General features: G+C 40.3%; 2 protein-coding genes across 11 annotated transcripts in view; one reads left to right on the top strand and one right to left on the bottom strand.

Annotated features, from left to right (window-relative positions):
- Positions 1–9,653, bottom strand: part of CPEB3 (cytoplasmic polyadenylation element binding protein 3) — a 99,548-nt gene extending 89,895 nt beyond the window's left edge. For 4 of the 8 annotated variants that reach the window (XM_075026097.1, XM_075026102.1, XM_075026103.1 and 1 more), the window contains exons 1-2: positions 8,859–9,003; positions 244–1,148 (exon numbers count right to left, since the gene is read on the bottom strand). In XM_075026097.1, the coding sequence (XP_074882198.1) occupies positions 244–1,148; positions 8,859–8,886 (933 nt within the window). In that variant the 5' untranslated portion in view covers positions 8,887–9,003. Of the gene's footprint in view, positions 1–243; positions 1,149–1,375; positions 1,513–3,663; positions 3,942–8,858; positions 9,004–9,455; positions 9,528–9,582 lie in introns of those variants that run through there. The other 4 variants (XM_075026100.1, XM_075026101.1, XM_075026099.1 and 1 more) reach the window with 4 other exon arrangements.
- A 62-nt stretch (positions 9,654–9,715) lies between these two features.
- Positions 9,716–21,392, top strand: part of MARCHF5 (membrane associated ring-CH-type finger 5) — a 31,849-nt gene continuing 20,172 nt past the window's right edge. The window contains exons 1-4 of one of the 3 annotated variants that reach the window (XM_075026108.1): positions 9,903–10,025; positions 10,766–10,917; positions 11,017–11,121; positions 11,591–11,684. In XM_075026108.1, coding sequence (XP_074882209.1) covers positions 11,674–11,684 — 11 coding nt within the window. In that variant the 5' untranslated portion in view covers positions 9,903–10,025; positions 10,766–10,917; positions 11,017–11,121; positions 11,591–11,673. Of the gene's footprint in view, positions 10,026–10,765; positions 10,918–11,016; positions 11,122–11,590; positions 11,685–21,392 lie in introns of all 3 variants that reach the window. The other 2 variants (XM_075026106.1, XM_075026107.1) reach the window with 2 other exon arrangements.

Below are 21,392 nucleotides of genomic sequence, written 5' to 3'. Positions count from 1 at the left end.
AAGCCCTGTCACATTTAAGAATAAGTTACAAGAAAAATAAGGCTAAAAACCTTAAGCCAGAGTTTGGAATCTTTGTGTGTGCACTCCCTAGGACCAACCCCACTTCTTTCATACAGTGTGACTATTCGATGCAAATATGAGTTATGGAGATGCCTCTCAGAACAGTAACATGAAATACACTCCTGCAAAAAATACAACTTTGTGCTAGCTGTCACCACGTAGAAGGTACACGTAGTCATTTACCTGAAAAGGCAACAGATTGTTGCCATTGTCCGTCCTGAACGCGTTGTCTTCCATCCAGGATTTGGGGGTTAAGGGTGCAGCCCGTGGGAACTTCGGAGGGGCAATGACATTGCTGGAGAATGGTTTTTTAAGGGGTGAAATGGGATTGAGGGGGGAGGGTACGCCGACCCCCACTCCCACACCAACCCCCACTCCAACTGCCCTTCGAGGGTCCCTACCAGCCTGCAGCCCACCCCAAGGGTTGGAAGGTGTACTCCAAGCCGCATTTTGATGGTTATTCCAGCTGGAGGAGGAAGAAGAGGAGGCAGAGGAGGAAGACGGTTTGCTGGTCATGATGGGCTGATGGCTGTAAGCAGCATTTCTCTGGGCAAAAGGTGCCTGATTAGGGCTTACAGGTGACCTCCGCTGCTGCTGCTGCTGAGCTTGCTGCTGCTGCTGCTGATGTTGGTGGTGTTGAGTCTGAGCTAGGCCAATTTGAGGCGAGAAGGTGCCGCCAAATACAGGGTTGACATGGTGTGGAAAATTCTGGAAAAGCATTGTCCCATTGACTGGAGTAATCCCTTGGAAAAAGCTATCATCCACCGTGTTTGTGGTCCCTGTAGACCAGGTGCTGCCGAAGGAGGGAGACAAGGAGGTGCCGGCTGCAGGTTCTTGTTGAGGCTGGTGAAAGCTCAAGCCAGGCAAAATGGGAGACTCCATCTGCATCTTCTCCTTGCTATTTTGGGAAGGAGCCGATGTGCCGATACTAGTCACTGAACTGTTGTCTTCTGGTTTGGGTGTCTCCGACGAGATAGGCGTAGAGGGGGCTTCTGCTGAGTTTGGATCTTGCTGCTGCTGCTGCTGCCGCTGCTGGGGCTGGGCTTTGCTTTTGTCCATCAGTAAATCATCCTGCATGGTTTGCGCAGCTGAAACAGTAGGGGAAAAAACCACAAAGACAGATTATTAACATTGTCATTCATACCACAAACCAGGCTGTTTTAATCATTTGCCGGTCAAAAATCTCGTCCTATTGCTAGTGCTATGCTACAGCAAATTGCAAGGCAAACCCGTAATCTTCCCCCTCCCCCATTTAGGAATATGTAACCTTTGATCGTGCTAGATCGCCTTTAAAATATTTTTTAAGATGCTTCACCCTTTTTGATGCCTTGTTTCCCTTCAGTCTAAATGAGAGATGTGCTTATAGGGCAGAGATATACAGCAATTTCGCCACGTCTCTTTTCTCTTACACCGGAACTCAGAGCTCTCACCCTGCAATGAGAAACTGATTCTGGTTCCTGTTTTTCCAAGCACCCTCCTCCTCCTCCACCTCCTCCCCCTAGTTATTTGCATACGTCAATAAATACTGCTGCGTCCTTCAGCAAGGTTAAAAAGACACCAGTCTTCACTCTTCTCCACCCACTTTTCTATTAGGGGACCTTTAAAGGAGCCGGGTACCGATTTACCTTAATTGAAAGCTTGTTTGTTAATTATTTAAATTTATCAGAGAGAAAGCACACACGAAATCTCGCACTGATACGGGAGCGGTTCTGAGCAGCACAATCGTTTTCTGGCCTTTTGCTGCCGCACAGCTCGCTGCTTGCTCAGGGCACGAGAAGCGATCGCAATGACGGGGCGGGGAGGGCGGGGGGGGGACAGGCACTTCGTGTACAAAGCCACCGATGGGTCTTATATTTGCCTTCAGTGACCTTAGGATCTTTCTGTGTAAAACACTATATTACATCAAAGCAGTCCTCTGCTTAAAGGTATTTCCACTCGCTATATTTCTATATACAGGAAATAATCAGTAATTTATTCACTTGAAACAAATGTTAAAATGAGCAGATGTGGGAGGTATTATTAGACTATGATGTTTCTGATGCTTTCACAATGAAAAATAAAAATGGGGGAAATCAAAATACTTAAAATATAGACATGCCACTTTTTAAAAGCCATCTTTATATGCACAAGACAGACTAGTGATGCAAATTATTTGCTAAATCCATACACAAGTTTAAACTTTAAATGTATGTAGAATGGTTGAATTATATCTGCTAGAAAAGGTGCTTCCTATGAAATAGGACAGATCATGTAATTTGATTATTGTTTTGAAACACAATAGTACTAATGCATAAACAGACATCAATGAACAGCGATTGTATGACACTAGAACAAGAACCTCCACATTTTGCAGACTTTTAGTCAATTGAAGAGATCATTCTAAATCTCAGAAGTGTTTTAAATGAGCCAAAAATCACTTACTTTGAGTAACTATGTCAAAGATGGTCATCGCTGAATACCTAATTGCATTTCTGTTGAGTTAATCATATGACATGTACATTCCTACAATTGCCTTTTTTTTTAGGATTGTTGTTTTAATGTAACAAAGTACAGCCAAATCAATTAACTGTTTAAGAAAGGTGGCAAAGAGTGAAATCAACGACCTTATCCTTTCTGACATCAACGGTTTTCAGATGGTCCATGTGTATCTTTAACATTTTTTGTTTCTTTTTTTCTTTCTCTTAAATCTCTTCTGAGCTATACATACACTTTTTAGTTAAAATGAATGTCAGGACAGGTTTCTGCTATCAATTTAGTTACTGCTCATGCTCCCTCTTATTTACCTGCCCAATATGTAAACTGAGCAGCAAGGGTTCATGGACAGAATATGCAGTGAGACAACATTAAGGGAAGTTCCTAAGAAGAATAAACTATTGCATCTGTAACAGGCAGCTCTGCTGCTGTTGCTGGGGGTGCAGAAAACCTTGTGAGACATTTTAATGCAATGCTGCAGTAAGCCATAATACACCAAGCTCTGTGTAGCTTTCCATTAGCTTCATTTCTATCAAAATCACTATTACTCCTAAGGCTAAATAAAATTACTGGTGATTCCACATCAGAGAGAGAAAAAGATTATATGTATCCCTCTCCTCGTTCTGAGCTATCACTATAAAAATATATTTACAGATAAAAACATAGCAGCTGAAACGTTAAAATTCTGTCATCAATAAAGTATATTTAAATCAGTTAGTCACCAGGTTATCTATACTGGCTAGCACAGCACTTGTTTCAAATCTGTACCTTGACTTAGCTAGCTGTTTTTGAACTTTATCCTAAGGACTGTAATCCACATTCATTTTCATATTGCTTCTTAAAGGTAAAAATCACTGCACAATTCAACCCTCTTGTCAAGGTCAAGACCTACCTTTAATGAATGAAGCCAGTCTGAATGGAAAAACACTGGATAATAAATTACTTTGAAAGACAGGCCAGCCAGTGTCTAATGTTGGACTAATATGCAGTACCTCTCGATTATTTGTTGGTGTAAGTATTTGTACAAATTTATAATCCAGTACAGGAAATCTATATCCCCATAGCAATATCAGCTCTGTTTGCATGCAGTAACCCATGCAGTCAACACAGAAATTTTTAAGGAACAGTTACCTTTGGATTTTCTGTATTTAAAGATCAACAGAGTGACAGTATATTTATTTTCTTCTTTCAGGTTTGGTATATGACAAATAGTCAACCACTCTGGCAAGAGCACTTTGACAACTGGAAGCTTTCAGCGCATGCTCTCCCAAGGAATCATGGGGTTTGAAGTCTTATCTATAGATGGCATTTCACTGCTGCCTAACCTGAAAGGAAGAGGGGTCGAAAGGAAAAGAAAATACATGCACACTCCCTCTTTCCAGCGAAAATTGCTGCAATCTGAATCACCAGCTCTGAGAAAATAAATATCTGTCAGACTGAGCTGAAAGTAACTAAATAAGAGATTTTAACAGTTTAATTTATAAACCCAGATCAAATAGCTGCCTCTTCAGAACAACAATCACTAGACAAAGAAATAGTTCTAGTATTTCCAAACTTCCTTCCAAACCTCAAACTTCTAGTATAAGAATTATAAGCTCATACCAGCTATAAAATATACAGCTATTACAAAGGAGATTGTGTCATGTTGCTTAGCTAAAGAAAATATTAATAATCATCTGCCATAATATAATTTCTAAAAATATTCTGAAACTCAAACACAAATAGGTCGAGTATGAAAATTTAAAACAAATCAAAATCAGCACATAGGCGAAAAGTTGTACTATTTGAATAGTTTCCAATTTCCAAGTTGCCACTTTCATTACTGAGTTGTTGTTACTACACTGAAAATTCTACCAAAAAAATAAGCTACTCAGAAAAAAGGGAAGGTGCAAATTTTACTATTTAACATTCCATCTACTCTGTACACTGTGGTTCCGGATTCCAACTACCTCACTTTCACTACCCACTATCCACTTATCTCCAACCTCCACATCAATACACAGCCTAACAGGAGTTCTTCTCATAAGTTGTTAATATTTTTACGATTAACGGAGGTCAGGTAAAATTTTCAGAATTCCGTTTACCAGTGCTTGTGTTCTGTCTTGTACTGGTCCATGAATTACACTGGATAATTGTTTACAATACTAATTATTCAAGACCAAATACTAATGCTTGTATGGAAATTACAATAGTTGAGATCAGAAGTGTGAAAATATCAGTGTTTAATAAAATTGCTGGCTAATTTTTCAAAGGATGAAATATGCATAGCTTTATGGGTGAAAGAGAAATGACTAAAGCTGAGAAAGATAAATTAGGGCAGTTGAAAATGGGTTGTTAAAACACTTACGTCTCTGCTTTCAACAGTCTGTTTATGTTGGACTGTATGGTCTACCTGCCTTAAATCAATGCTGTAATTAACAGTTTCTCAACACTTGCTCTAACCTGTTTGTGCTACTCTGAATCATTAAGGGCAGGAAAACTGCTTTCTTACAGCAGCTGAAAATACCTCATTTGTTGAAATATCCCAGCTATCACAGGGACGGCTCTAGGCATTCTATACCCCTCCTTTATGTCCCTATTTACTTTTGGGTTATTGCTTTTCAGATGATTTGAGGAGTCATGTGGAAGGGACCACACCCTTGCTGTCAGTTCTTCCCAGGAGACAGCTTCACTTTTTAGATCAATTATTAAGATAAGGAGAGTGCTCATGATGATATTCACAAATGGAGAAGCACTCCAGAACCAAAGAAAATCAGGACATAAAGACAGGTTTTGATCAACTAGCCACTAGAAGAAAAATATTTTTTGTTTCTACCAGCCAACTCTTTCATAACTGGAAGTTAAAAGATAATAACAGCTGTATCAGAACACAAGAGCTTAATTCAATCTGGTATCTGAATTACTTGACCTGGGCCAGTTCTAAAGAAACAAATGTAAGAAAGGCCCAAATAAGCCTAGCTAACTCAATTAGCATTGTATTGAGTGTATTTTTATTTTATGAAATTCATTATGAAGCAATTTAAGCCCACTATGACTGATAAACCATGCTAGTCTTTTTGCCAGAAGGTGAATATTCCAACTAGCTTGAAGGTTAAAATGAAGTAGAATGTTACTGAAAAAAATTAGTTTTATTGTAGAAACATTTTTCTCAGTTTAGATTTGTTTCATTTTAGCTTAATTGAGGGTTCCTTGTCTTTTTAAAGATGGAATCAAGTAGCTAAAAAATGCCTAACTGATCTTGTAATTTAATTTTACATATCACTATCATAGCAGTCAAAATGCAGTTTTGCCAAATTGCCAACATAGAATACTTTCATATTGCCAGGTTACTTAGCTTTGTTGAAAACAGTGAATAATTCCAACAGTCTTAATGTTGTCAGATCAAAAGAACTGTATTAAGGTACCGTTCCTTCATTATTTGTCCTCTTTTTCAGGCCTTGCTGAAATGGTCAGATAAATATTTAATATACCTCCATATTATTCTTACAGTAATTGCTTGTCAACTTTTTTATTAAGCTTAAATCTGTATAAATTTGTTATCAAACAATTTAGTATTTTAAAAGTTGGTCTTCTGATATAAATCTGATAGTCAAATTTAGGGCTCAATTTTAAGCCCTAAATAGCTTATATTGGTTTTGGTAACTTTCATTAAGTTCTGTACTTGCCTTCCAATGTGCAGTTTTATTTAATTCAAAATGGCTACTATCTCCAGTTAGTGAGGCTGAATTCAGCTGCATCTCAACTAGTAGCAATCATTTTACCTCACTTCGCATTAGTGAAAAGGAGTCTGTTCCCAGGAGAGTTCTCTCTGGGCTCAAATGCAGCTACTACCAGGTGAAGGTAAGAGACGACAGAGTGAGACAGTGCAATGAACATCATGGAAACGGAAGGAACAAAGAACAATCTATTAAGGAATGATAGGGGAAGCAATAGTTTAAAAAATGAAAAAACTGCAGGAGGAAACCTGAGATTTATAGTGGAAATTGCCAATGCAAAGATGGAAGCATAAAGAATAAAAAGTGGAAAGAAAATTAAGAGAAAAAGGGTATGAGGGAGAGTGAATTGAAGGAGGAGATTGTTGGGGAGAATAAAGCAAGCATTTGAATAGAGCAGCTGCATATCCAGTCTTGTTAAGAGGAAGAGATGAGGATGGAATGACAACTCTTGCAATGTCAGGGAATAAGGAGTTTTTTTCTCAAATTTAGAAACAGTTGGTTATATATGTATTTTAGGATCACACTTTGATTCTGAGAAGAGCAGACAAATGGAGAACACATAACCCAAGCTGTCCAACAAAATCCTGAAAAGGCACAAATCAATTTTTAGATTTCAGAATCTTTAAGCTATTTATGGGATGTTACAAGGTCTGCCATTATAGATTCACAGAATAGTTTAGGTTGGAAGGGACCTTTAAAGGTCATCTAGTCCAAACACCCTGCAATGAGCAGGGACATCTTCAACTAGATGAGGTTGCACAGAGCCCCGTCCAGCCTGACCTTGAATGTTTCCAGGGCTGGGGCATCTACCACCTCTCTGGGGAACCTGTTCCACCCTCATTGTAAAAAATTTCTTATGTCCAATCCAAATCTACCCTCTTTCAGTTTAAAACCATTACCCCTTGTCCTATCATGGTTTTATCTTTCATGTTTGGGATAAAAAAACAAAAACAAAACCAAAACAAACTCCAAACCTACCAAGTGTTCACTATTTGACCTGATATTCAAGTTTTGTCCAGTCTTGTCATCCCTCCCTGCGTCAGTGGTAGAGCAAAGCAGCTGCCCCTTGTCACAGACTGTTCTTCAGCCCCAAACGGTAGCCAAGTGACCCTAGGTTCTGGTTACATTTCTTCAGGTAAGTATTGCTCACAACCATTATTAGTCATCATCACCTCACAGCTTTATCCTAAATGGCAGGCAACTAGCATATCCTTCCCACTCCAAAGCAAAAATACAGAAATTGCACAAATCACATAATCCTAGGAATAAAACCATCTTCCCTACTTCCATTTGTAACATTTGAGAATACATAAAACCTAAGCATTTGGCTAGACTAGTGTATCAGTGTTCTGGCCAATAGACAAGGCACTTATTCCAGACCAAGATTAGGAACCAGAAACTCTGATATCTAATATTGCTCTTATGTTTCATGAACAGCTGTAATTGGGACAGTGTGTATTAGGTTCTATTCCAGGAAGCCATGCCCATACGGTTTATTAGGCCACTGTACATCCAAGATTTCTCAGCAGTGCAAGCAAAACTGAATTTTACTGTCCCAAGAATAAGTACAAAATAAATTTTCTGGGACAGGATGTCAGTGGGATGCCTTCTTCCTACCTGCTTCTATACATACTTCCTGTAAAGAATATTTACATCACTGTAACTACTTCAGCATTCCTGTTTATGATATTTGTAGCAATTAGAAAATAAACAACACCCTCCCTACTCTATACATATAACACAGTTTACAAGTCCAAGTCCAGATACTTTACACACATTTTTACAACACTTTTCTCTCAACAAAGACTCTAAAAACCAGACTGATTTTTCCCTAGCTAAGGCAGCACAGTCAAAGAATCCAGTATATTCACTGAAGTCTCCTTCCTATTCTACCTGATGTCTAGTCATGTATATCCACCACGCAAATGCTACTTTCCTCAGCGAAGAACAGACGTAGATTGACACAACTGTACAATTGTGGGGTTGGCCCTGTAAATTACTACTTTGTACAGCAACTACAGTATAACAAAGTTGTAATTTACACAAGGTATCAGGGACTGGTTACATGCAATGAAACTTATTACAGGAGCTATTTATTAAAAATATAAATATATATTTATATATAACCTGAAAAGGAAAATTCAAAGTTGATCTTTACTAACCAACCTTCCCAAGAATCTAGAATGTCACAATTGCCTCCGAAAAGTAGGATCTTGCCCTTTAGCTTGGGGAACATGGCATTATGCAGAACCTTTACATGCATGCAAATACGCATACACTTGGACTGAGAAGTGCGGAAGACAGACACCCACGGTGGAGATAAATGGGAAGACAACTTCTCTCCCGGTGCTATCCTCCTCTTTGTTCTATAAAGCCTTTTCAGCTTCTAAATTTCCAGTCTCACAGACTGCAATACTCTGTATTGACTTCAGAACATATAACAAATTTTAAAAGCACTCCAGGAAGATTTTTTTTTTTTCCCATTAGGAGGCACGCCTACAAACTGAAAGGAGAGCGTTGTCATTACCACCAGCCGTCCCACGCCTCACCCCGCTTGTGCACAGAAGCTAGCGGCCACCAGGCCTCCATCGCGCACGACAGGCCACTTACAAGGGCGCCGAGCGCTCGTCCTTGTCATTGCCAACAAGCCCACAGAAACGGATTAATTTATCTTCCGCCGTGCCAGCCACCGCCCTCCTCGGAAGCGTAAGCCGGGACAGGCACCTGGCAAGGTCTCCTCTTCCCTCGGGCCTCCCCGCCCCAAGGGCGGGTCCCGGGGAGGTCGGCCGGCCGAGCGGGGGGCGGGGGCCGCCCGCACCTGTTCGGCAGGCGAGGGAATGGCGGGGGTGCGCAGCAAGGGTGCCCCTGCCCCCAGGGGGCCCCCCACGCCCTGCGTGAGCGGGGAGGAGGCAGAGCAGGCGGCCCGGCCTCTCTCCCCTCCTTGCCTCCCTCCGCCCGTGACGGGGGCGGCCGGCGGCGGGAGCGGGGCTGCGCCGCTCCCCTCACCCGCCGCGGAGGGCAACGGCCGCCGCGCGAGGAGGAGGGCGGTGGCACGAGGGCCCTTCCCGCTCCCCCCGCCGCCTCGGGCCCTCAGGGCAGCGCGGCGGGCGGCGGGAGGGGGCGGCAGCTGCTGCAGAGGGCGCGGGGCTGGGCCCGCGGCTGACCTCCCCCCCCGCCTAACCCCCGAACGCCACCGCGTTCCCCTACCTGCCCCGCGCGCGGTGCCGGGCAGCGACTACGCGACGGCGGCGAGGAGAGGCACGGGGAAGGGAGGGGAGGGGGAGCGGCACCGCAAGAAGGGGGAGAGGGTGGTGGGGGGCGCGCCCCGCCGGACCTTTAAACTCCCGACGGCGGCGGGACTACACTTCCCAGCATGGCGCGGGGCCGCCGCCCGTTCCCTGGCGCGGGCGCGCTGCCGTGAGTGGGCGGTGGCGACGGGCGTCGCGGCTGCGCTTGGCGCTGACCTCACAGAGGCGTCGCTGCCGCCGCCGCCGCCTGTCAGCCTGGCGGCCTGGGCCGCGCAGCTTGTGCGTGCGGCTCCGTCCCTCCGCTTCGTCCCCGCCTGCCGAAGGAGGGGCTGCCCCGGCTGCCTCGCGGGAGGGCGGTTTCGCCGCCTTTCCTCTCTGTTCCCTTCCTCCGCCGCCACACGCGTGACGCGCGGGTTCGTCGGCGCCAGGGCCGGCTTTGTCAGGCTCCGGGCCCTCGGCTAGGCCCGCTCCTCCTCCCGGGAGCCATGTCCGAGCAGACGGGCTTGGCCCTGCCGCAGACCATGGACAGGTACGGGGAGGGCCCGGCCCTGGGGCCCAGCGGGGTGGGGAGCTCTCGGGGTGGACGCCTGAGGTCCCCCGCCTCTCCCGGGCTGCCCGCGGCGGCGGGTCCGCGCTGCCTGTGGCGTGTTTCGGGCCGGCGGGCCGCGGGGGGAGCTGGGGTGGGCAGCTCCGGCGTGGGGCCCCCGCTGCCGTTGCTGGTGGGGGACCGAGGCGCGATGGCGGCGGGGCCCGGCCAGGGCCGGTGGCGGGGGCCCGGGGTCACCTTTTGGCCTCTGGAAGCTTTGGGGGTCCGGGCGAAGTCGTGCGAGCTCTGTCGTAAATCAGAGGAGAGGGTACTGCGGGCACCAGCGCCGCGTCTGCGGCGGTGTGTGGGGTGTGGAAGGATGGCTCTGGCAAGCGTTTGGGCAGGAGGAGGTGTGTCTGGGCTGAAACGGGTTCCGGGGAGAGTGGTGGAGACCTGCGGAAGGCTGTCCGGTTTCTGTGGGTCTGGGGGATGCTGTAGGTGTGGAAAGCGTTGACATGTACGTAAAGTAGGCCACCAAAAGGCGACTGAAGCTTAACTGGCTTTGTGTGTTTTGTTGCTGGGTTTATGGCCTTTGAAGAAAGCCTACGATTGCTTTTTGGAGTGCTGTTAAAAAAGTACAATCTAAAAAAGTACTTTAACTTAATTGTAGGGGAGGAAAGGTGCTTACTAACTCTTAAATCACTTTTATTACACTTGTTTTCTCTTTATGCTTTTATCTGAAGTAGCACTTTGACCCTGTTCCACGGAGGGCTTTAGATTCCTTACATGTAATTTTGAGTCATCCAGGAAGCCCTGAAGACCGAACTCTATAAAAAACAAAACCACATTGGTAGCCTGTTATTGCAGGAGTTGTGCTAGCCTGGTGTCTCAGAAGGTGAGGACCCAAAAGGAATCTGGCTTCTATTGATGAACCTGTCAATCTTTCATCATAAGGAAGCAAAAAAAAAAAAACTGGTGTTTTTCTCCTTTCCAGGTCACCTCTAAGGAAAGAGGATTTAGCGAAATACAGGCTATCATCAGGCAAGTGATGGAGATGTAAACTATGTGAGGCAGGGGCAGGACTTGTGCAGCCTGGAAGGTGAGGATGAGAAGTTTCAGTTTAATGTAGAAAGAGGATAAAAGTGAGTTGGAGGGAGGGAGAGAGAGAGAGAAAGTTGTTTGCCTGTGTTTTAGAAAAACTGAAGAAGTGAAAGGTGACAATGGGATGATTTAGGTAATAATTTAGAACAATGCCTGCCAAGGAGGCTAGCAGCCAGGACCCCTAAGTGCATTTCCAGGAAGTAGCAGGAAGGAGGTAGATATTTAGAAATACTATCAGGAAAGTATTCAATTGGATACACTTCCTGTGAATGGAGGGAATAAAAGGGAAGAGTTAAGGAAGACAGAATTGGGAGGAGGATGGTAGACCTATTATGGGGGGGGAGGAGAAAGGAGAACATCAGGAAGAGTGTTGCAGAATCAACTCCTCTGAAACTAAAAAAACCCTCATCTTCATCCTGAAGTTTGTAGTCCAATTGTATATAATATATTATATTTTGGAGTTCTAGGAAACCGTGATATTCTGAGTGGATTCCCTACTGTCTGTGGCTGTTCTATCATACCATGAAGTCCTAGTTCACCGTTTTGGGAAATGGCAGTAAGGTGGTGTTTATAATCTGTGTTGCGAACAACTGTTAGATTAAACAGTTAATTGAAAAAAGGCAAATTAGTTAACTAGTGGCCAAAGCAGTTTACTGTTCTTAAGTTGTTATGTGTAATGGATATGTGGGTTGTGATGTACATTTAATATTCTTGTATCCTTTCAGCTTTGTGAAATTGTAATTTGTATCTCTGGCCCTTTGCAAAGACTTTTTCTAGTAAACTTCTAGTAAACTTGATATCATCTAAAACAATTGGAAAATGTTCCTGGCTTTCTTAATAACAAGGACAGTGGGGAAAAAGTTTTAACTACCTAGGTAGCATAAAAGGAGGTATGAAGAGAGGCTGCGCCTTTCATATAAGAATTCATTGGGCGCAGTATAGGAAACTTTAGAAAGAGTAGTGTGAGAAGTGGTGAATGGAGTGGTAAGGAGCCAAGTATTTAGGATTTGGATTTAATTCAGAGTGTAGTACAATACCAATAAAAGGATTTTGGAGTAACCAAGACCTCAAAATGCAGTCTGTGTAAATAATTTTTTGGTTATATACTGGGTTTGTGGAGCAGGGATACATTGGAAGAAACCAATTTTCATTCATCTGGTATTTCTGAAGGTCATACATGACTGTTTTCATGTTGTATGTAGTGATGATCAAGAAAAACCTTCAATATTAGGGGACATAACCTGTAGATGAATCATCTGTAGGGATTCTGAGGGGTTGAAATGCCTCTTCTATCCTGTTATCTTTATTGCTAATGACAGATGGCTGTTTTCCTGGGTAAGAGGAAAAAATACATATGCAAAAGCTTAAGAGTAACTGTTAATGCATTATAACTTAACACAAAGTGTATACTTTTAAATAAAATTCTTCTCTCTTAGTGAAAGATGCAGAAAATAGCTTTTTAGTGAATAAGACTTTAATTTGATTCTAATAGTTAAGGAGGGAAAAAAAATAGGGGTTTCTTTTGTTTCCAATACCTAGATGGCCACACTGAGAGTGGTGATGTACTGTTGTATCAGGATTAAGATGTTGCTGCAGATTTGAATGTATGCACTGCTTTGTATACAAGGGTCGGATCTCTTATAGCAAGTTCTTTAATTATGTATTTGTGAGAGAGAACAGTTGGCTGCTTCTCTTGACTCTTAGAGTGTACATCTGTTTGACTTAAAGTTTTTTTTCCTTAATGAAACAATTTGGATTTCTCCAGTGTAAGGAGTGTCTGGATAGCATCTCATCATTGTTGCCTGGGATTCATCTTTCTTTTATGTATTTTGTGCTCCATACTCCTTTATTATCCCTGCATAATTTCAGTCTGGAAGCAAACTGTGGATTTGTAACAAAGATGGTAAATAGCTGTTAAGGTGTAAGGAGCTTGTTACTTGAAATTCCTAGCTAAGGATTTTATACTTGTCTGAAGGATTGGCTACAGCATAAATACAAGAAGCATAAGAAGTAGGCATGACCATGAAGTGACACTACATTCTGGCGTTCTCTGGTCTGCAACATTTAGGAAACTAGTCCAGGTGATTATCATGATCCTTTATGGCCTCAAAATTGGAATTTCCATCCCTCTTGTCACATTTTTTTTTATTTCTAGCTCATGTTTAAATAACAGACTACATAATAGTCTTAAAATACCATCTTTCTGCCTGCAGAATTCTTTGCAATCTATGGTAAAGGGCCATATTCCTGGACTAATGTGTGCACCTGAAGGCAGTGGTTAGTGGTCTGTCTAAATGGTGAGGTTTTATTATTTTTAATCCCTTTATTCATGTCGTTTTAATGCATAAATTACAGAATGATAGGAATTGCCATTAAAAATTTGAAATTATGTGGCAGTGGTTTTTTTATATGCTGTTAATCAATGTAAAAACATTTTTCAAGATTTATTTAAATAAAATTGCCAGATTATGTGAAAATGTCTTAGAAATTATAGACATTACTCTATTGAGTGCATAGGGCAAACTTCACTTGAAAGTCAATCCTAACGCATTTGTCAAATTTTAACAGGCAGAGGCCATTTCATATGCTATACATATTTTTAATGTAAAAACATTTTTTAAGGAAATACCCAGAACTATTATATTCTGAATGGTATTAGGACGTTGAACCTTTACAGCGAAATTCTTGAGCCTAATATGCCAAGTTCATGAACTGAGTCAGTCCTTCTTGTGTTTTAAAATATAATTTTGAAAATGCATAAAAAAACCCTTAAGTCTTTTGTGGGCTTTTTTTCATGTTTCCTATTCAATTAGGTCCTATAATTTTCTTTCTCTCAGCACTGTTTGACAACAGTTCTTCCAGTTGAACACTTTTAATTGTTTCTTCTAGCTGTCTTGTGTAGCACCTGTCATAACAAGTATTCTGGCTTCTTAGTGCGTATTTCAAACACTTCCATTCTTCTTGGTAACTTTCTAGCAGATTTTGGTGCTCTATTTGATTAAAAACTTAATCCTTTAAATACTTAGTATTTTTCCTGTGTTGTTTGCTTGTCAAAGATAATTTAACTGTACTTCTATTTTTTATAGTTATGTTTTTAAGCAGAACTAATGTGTAAATTCAGATTGGTTTTAAGTTATGTCTATAGCTACATCTTGTCAGTTTGCTATTTTTATAGCTTTCTGTAATAGTTTGCATGTTATTGCTAGGCTGTGATCCTGTGCTACTTAGCCTTCTTACAGAACACTTGACTGGGTCTTGCCAGAGTTGCTGTTAGGAATACATATGAGAAAACAAAACTAATAACTATTCATCTTACTAGGCTGTCTTTTTACTGTGTTGGTTGAGCAGTTGCTTTCTGAAGTGACAAGATTTGAAAAATAGTTATTAAACATGTACTTGCCATAATGAAGTCAGTGGCAAGCCCATGTTGAGAGAAAACCTAGACAATGTAAATATTTGAGTGATTAAAAAAAAAATCCAGTATGGTCAAATTTAAAAAAAAATTGTTACTTTTATGATAAATGTATCATCAGATCGTTTCCAATTTATTTGTTTGTGAAGATAATCTGGTCAATCTGCTGTCTTAAAAAAAACAAACAAACAACCAAAACCAAATGCTTAGCCACACCCCAGCTTTCTCCTAGTTATGTCATTGCCTATTTTTACCTTAATGTGAGCTGTAATGCTAAAATGTACTCATTTTTAAGCTTTATTCTCTTGTTTTTAGTTGGATTATGTGTGGATTGCTCTTGCAATTGGTTATACCAAATCTTCAGAATGCTGGGGTTTTGTTTTGTAGGCTTTTTTTAAAGCATGTTCTGTGGTAGTGATTTGTGGTACTCCTTATACTATCTAAATTAAAGACAACTCCTGCTCCTTCCTTCCCTTATATTTGCCAGCTGGCCAGAATGTGGTCACTTTTGCCTTCTGTTTTTTCAGTATTCAAAGATGTTAGTCAAAATGTGATAAAAAAAATCTGTTGAAGGCTTGTGCAGGTACATGCTGCAGGTGGTAATTTTAGATGTAGTAGTGTAGTGGTAATTTTAGCATGGTTTAACTTTTGAATTAGCATGCTTTATTTTCTGAACAAATACTAGTTGGTTCAACTGTGGTCGATACGCAGCCCTCCTTGATAGAAACTAAAGCAGCATCATATGACTGTGTTTTCCTCTAACCTTGCCATTCCTTATTTAAAGGAGACAATAGAGTCGAAATTGCAGGTAGACTTTAAAAGCAATTAAAATATAAAATGCAGAATTGTAGCTGGCTTAAGAAATTACTTATACTATCAAGAGAGGAATACTGTTGCAACTAAATGTTGTCTTTGCCAGAGCACTGATTTGTCAGAAGAATGCTAGCAATTGAGGTTCTAAAGTTGCAAAACAGAGAATTCATGGGTTTTCTATTTCAGTTTTCTGAACTGTCATCTGATTCCATAGTAATTTTCTCTTTTTTTAAAGAAAAGCATATGCAATGCTTTTGTACATAGTTTTCAGTTGCTCCTTTCATTCTAGTTAGCATGTGTGCTGGTGTTGGTGTTGTTATGAATCTTTTCCTTCCCTCTTTGGAAGCATGGGCACTGATTTAGGTTTATTTGCAGAATTAACTGCTGATACTTTAGTAACCAAAGACACAGGTTTGGATTAAGACCTTAATGCTACAACCTAGGCAATGTAATTGGTGCAGCGTGGTCCTTCACTAAAGACCTTTATTCTGAACTCCTTTAACTTGTTCTGGATGTTGTGTGCTGTGAGTAATCTCACCAACTAAAGTTGACATGAGTAAATCTTTATAGGAGTGGAGTTCAACCAGATAAGATATACAGAGTAATAAACAACATAAAACACTTTACAGAATTTATGTAGTATTTTTACTTTTTGCAAACTATTTACTGTCTCTGCAGTTAGTCTGTTTATTCTACTTGCGCTGATTAAGCATGCTTCTCTTTATTGCCCTATCTGAAGGAATTGTTTATGTTCTACACAACACAGTTAAATTAATTTTTTTTGAATGAGGACTTTCCCTGGCTTCTGGTCGAAGTCTATCAGCAACTAGAAGTACCTGGCTTTCTGTTGTTCCTCTAGAGTAGATTATGCGTTCTTAGAAAGAAGAGAGTATAAGAAAAAAGAATGGGCTGTGCTGTGTTAATCTCTACCAGGAAGGAAACAAGGTGTTTTTCCCTGTCTTTACCTGAACTGATTGGAAGCTGATGTTGATACAGGAAGGAAAAAGCAAAATTACATATGTCTTAGTGTGTTTGAAGAATGAAAGTTTGAAACGGTAATAACTTTCTAATAGCTTGACTTCTCCATTATTGCTTCATCCCAGGTACATTCCTTGCTATTCCAGTTCTCTTTATGCCAGAGGTTCTGCGTAGATTGAGTTCTTCCTGTGTCTTATCAGTAAAGATTAGTGAAGACTTATTGTAGACCTGTAGAATGCCTTTTGCCCATCTGTATTATAAAAGCATCAGCACATTATTTATAAACTATCTTAACCTTTTGACTGTTATCTTATGTGCATTATATTTCTGTCTTTGATGTCTTCTTTGATAAGCTTAGGAGCAAACATACATGTTTTAATTGCTGCTTAACTGTTAACTTCTACCTTCAGACAGTAGGCAATTATTCCTCCTATTTAAGTGTGGGGAAACTCCTGAGAGACTATTTATCATTTTTGGTACTAAAAATCTTAGTATTCCATGTATTATCAAAGCATTCAAATATTTTCAGGTGTTGTATCTGCTTCATCTAAAAAAGCTATACAAAAACATGTTTATTGATATCTTCCATGTAAAAGTGCTCAGACCTCTATAATAGTCCTTAACTGTGATTGTTTCCTTTGGCATGGTATGTTTCCTTTGGCATCAGTGCTCGCTGAAGTTAAAGCTTTTGACAATTAATGCAAATGCATTGAATAAGTATGTTATATGTATAATAATTTACAGAGAAAGATCCATTAAAAGGTTCAGGTATTAATTTTGGAACACCTTTTTAAGTAATACCTGAAGTGGTAATGAATATGCCAGCTGTTTAGGACTTGTTTGCTTGGTGCTTCTGACATCTTAACCTGCTTATGGTCTTACTGTACTGCAGAGTGGATGGGAAGTTCCTTGTGTTAAAGTGGTAAGAGCTTTTTGATGCACCTCATTTTCTTCCTCTCAGCAACAGAATGAGTTGGGTACTAGCTTGTTATAGGATGTAATACCTATCTTTATGAAAAGAGTGCATGACTTGCTCATTTTTTACTGGCACTTGTGGTTAACCACAAGTAGCAAATCCATCTTCAGTGCAGAAGAATGAGAAGACCCAATCTGAAGTGGTTAAGTTCTTTAAAGCAAACTGTATCTGGCTAGTGTTTCTAAATGAAACTGTTACTAAGGTTACACAAGATGGTCAAGGGGCTGGAGCACATGACTTACGAGGAAAAGATAGAGGGAACTGGGCCTGCTTAACCTGAAGAAGAGGTGGCTTGGGGAGACCTAATAACCTTCTAATACCTACCGAGGAGGTTGTTCAGGAGACAGTCTCGCTCTTCTTGAAGGTTCCTGGCAGGGTGATGAGAAGTAACAACCACAAATTTGAATAGAGAAGGTTTCACCATGTGAGGATGGAGAGCAATGCAGGCCAGCTTCGGAGCAGGTTGCCCAGGGCAGCTCTGGATCTCTGTTCACGGGGCTTTTCAAGACCCAGAGGGAGAAAGCTCTGACAATCTGGTATGAATTCATAGTGTTGATTCTGCCCTGGCAAAGAAGTCTGACTAGAGACCTCCTGTCATCCCTTCTAATCCAAATAATTCTATGATACTAGGTCTAGAAGCAACCCCAATTTACATAGGGAGACCACACAGTATTAGGGCTCTATTTGCACTGCACGATAGAAGCATACTGTGCTGGAAGTGCCAGTATGGGAGGTACAGTCCACTAATATCTTCTGGCAAATCTGCACTTAGACTTTTTTAGCATCTGCTCTGAAATCTGTACCTAAAAGTTAAGATGACTTCTTGTCTACTTGGACTGGGATCTTGTTTTTTCCTTTTCTCCAAGATTTTTTGCTCTCTTGTTATTTTAATACTAATATGAGTGCTTTTCGTTGATAGCTTTCTACTGTTCAATGAAAATGCTTAGGCTCAGGATTTTTGTGTCAGTGATTCTGGGGGAAGGATTGTACACCTCCTGCCTAACTCTAATATAGGATAAGAAAAATTCCAATCAAAATCTCCACTTCTAAATGCTGGTTTAAAAAAAGTCTGTACTGAAGTTGTATTAAATCTGGGACTAGGTGTTCATTTCTTCATAATTTAAAATCTTAATTATCTTAACTGATTAAAATTAAACTGGCCTGCTATATAACAGTTTCCCTATAATAAGCCAATACCAATTGATTTAAGGGCTAACCATGGAATCTTGGGATATGCTTTTGTTTGGAAACAACTGTCACAGGAAGCAAACTTTTTGGATAAGTGTAGTTAGTGTTTCTAGGCTTTTAGGTGGTTGATTGCTGATGACCATTATGAACTATTTAGTGTTCTCGGTTTATGGATCTGTGCCTGTTTCTCCCTTTGGTCATGCATCTCTTCTTCAAGGTGTATGTATTAAAAGAAAGTGTTAACACAGTGTGGTGGTAGTGAATAATAGAGTTGTTATAGACAAGAGGGGCTGGCATTGAGTGATTTATTTTTTTAAAGCCATTTTAATATAGTAATTATTTCTTCACAATCTTTCTAGAAAAAAGATTAGAACCTCTATTTTAAAGCTGTAATGTTGTCTTTACATACCTCTCTGATATCACCTCATTTGTTTCTCCCGTTATAAATGCCTGCTCCTGGGATCTGAATACTTTTGTTTAGAAGCAGATATTTTATATTGGACTGAAATGTGCCAACATAAATTAGCCTTCTGTGAAGGATATAATTACAGAAGGCCATGTGCTGAGTGCTTGTGACTGTGCTACTGGTGAGTCATGCAGTCAATTCTACAGAGTGCTGAGCAGAGTTACTTAATTTTATGATCAGACACCTTGGAGTTTTGTTCACATTTATTCAGAGTAAAGACATTTCCAAATTTTCAATGTCTGCTACATTTGAGTGGTTGGTTTTGTTGTTCTTGAGGTATTAATGTCCCAAGAGTATATCTTCTTGGCATTTAAATTTTTTTTGGTAATTTTTAGGTCTCAAATTATTCAGTTTTTATTATGTATATTAGGAGTATATAAGTCGACTGACTTCAGTAGAGCTTTTTGGTTTGCTCTCTTATACTGATAAAAATAGAAGTTATAAACTGAGAATAACTTGAGTAATAGTGTCTGTTATATAAACTCTTGAGTTCAAAGCAGTTTGCTTGCTTTGGAGTCTTCCTGCCAATTTTTGCAGCTTTAGGACAATGCTTCCTATTTTTCTTCTCTTTTCTTTGGAAGAACATAACAGAAAAATTGCTTACCCTGTATGGTCAGTTTAACCATGAAACTCTCTAAGCACACATAATACAAAAATTGAACTTTTATTTCACAATTACCTTGCCTAAGAATGGAATGTAAAGTGAGTAGCCACAAGTTTGGTTTCTAACAGATTAAGTCTCTGCTAATGTATTTACTTTTGTAACTAAAGATATTGTGCCTAAAGATTAATTTGTATTTTTACATTACCTGTGTGATACTGGAAAACTGCTGCAGGAGATTCTGCTTGCATAACACAGACTTGCATGATTTTACATTTCTTATCTTTTGCTTGTCACAGCAACAGGTTAATGTCGAGATGGTTATCATTTTAGACATGTCCGAGTTGGTCTATTCTGTATGTATGTTGATCCTGATATTTGTAACATCTGTCATCTACTGCGTAGATGTACCACAAATAGCAGTACTGGTACTTTTCTGATGCAACTCTCTTCCCCTTTCCCCCAGTGCAAAGTAACATTGTTTAATGGTAGTTTAATAGCAACTACTTTTTTTTTTTCTTCTTTTTGAGACAGGGAATTTTATCAAACATTCCAGTTTAAAACAGCAGATTTAAAACATCTTGATACCAATCTTTGAAAACACAGATATGGTTAGTACTCAATTAAGGAAGCTAATAAGTATGTGTTAACCTTCTGTTATGGAAAAGTAAATCTTCCAGGAGATACAAAAGGCCAACATTTGTTATCCCTTGTCTCAGAACTTGAAGGAATAAAGGTTAAATTCCTTTAAGTCAGCTAAACATTTGCTTTAACTTACGTCCTGGCTAATAGAGGAAAAATGGATAGAGTTTTGTTCATTGAATGGCATAGCTAATTACAGAATTCTGACAAAGCAGTGAAGCAGTTGTGCAGTGATTCCTAGCCTTGGTCCATAGACAGCATTTTCAAGCAAGCAGTATGCTGTAAGCATAATTGTTTTGATGTCAAGGTCAGCCTCAGTGCTAGTATTTTTAAACTCTTCAATAATGTTAGGAAGTTGTTTTTTGGGAACATTGACTGGGGAATCTTTTGTATATGTAATTAAGCTATAGCAGTATCTTAGAGCATCATAGCATACTTTGAGTCTCTTTTTACTAAGAAACAACCTCCTGTGTTCTAGAACTTCAGATCAATTTTCTGCTGTCTGCATTGATATTTTTCACACAAATCTTCCCTTTATTCAACTGTGGTCATTTAGTAAGTTGAAGAGCCAAATGAGTCATTTTCTGCACACTGTTCTCAATTAAAAGTTGTTGGTTGTTTTTTGTTTCCCCACCACCACCACCAACATTTTGTATGTCTTGGTTTAAGTGTCACTGTCTAACTGGAGAGGTTATTGACTGAGCTACTGAAAACAATGATGCAAGTGCTCTTTTTTTCTTAAAAAGAGTAGAATTCAGGTTGTGCTGACTGCAATCAAGGGTATAGTTGAAGATACTTTTTCCAGGACACCTCAAATGATTGAAGTTAAACACATGTAGTTACTTGTTCGTTATATTTTTATTATCTGGCAAGTAAATCCAATGTATTTGAAACCATGGAGACAGTCAAAACTCAAAGTTTAGCACACAGTGAAATGTGTAATATCCCTAGGGAGTGAGGACTGCTGTAAGAATTTAATACAGTAGATTGCAGATGATTTACAGCAAGAATGGCTTTTCAAACTACTCTGAGGTCTGAAGCTGTCTTCCTTTGCTAAATCTGGCAGTATTGCTAGAACTAAGACAAATTTTTTTAGCCTCAAATAATAACCCACCCTCCTTTGAATCTTATTTGTACATAAATAAGATAGTTCACCTTGTCAGTAGTTGGGTGCCCTGCCTTCCTAGTAGGTC

This window comes from Buteo buteo, chromosome 4 (assembly GCF_964188355.1).
Source record: "Buteo buteo chromosome 4, bButBut1.hap1.1, whole genome shotgun sequence".
Classification (NCBI taxonomy): Eukaryota; Metazoa; Chordata; class Aves; order Accipitriformes; family Accipitridae; genus Buteo; species Buteo buteo.
Note: the sequence above shows the minus strand (reverse complement) of the source record. Positions and strands in the feature narration are given on the sequence as shown.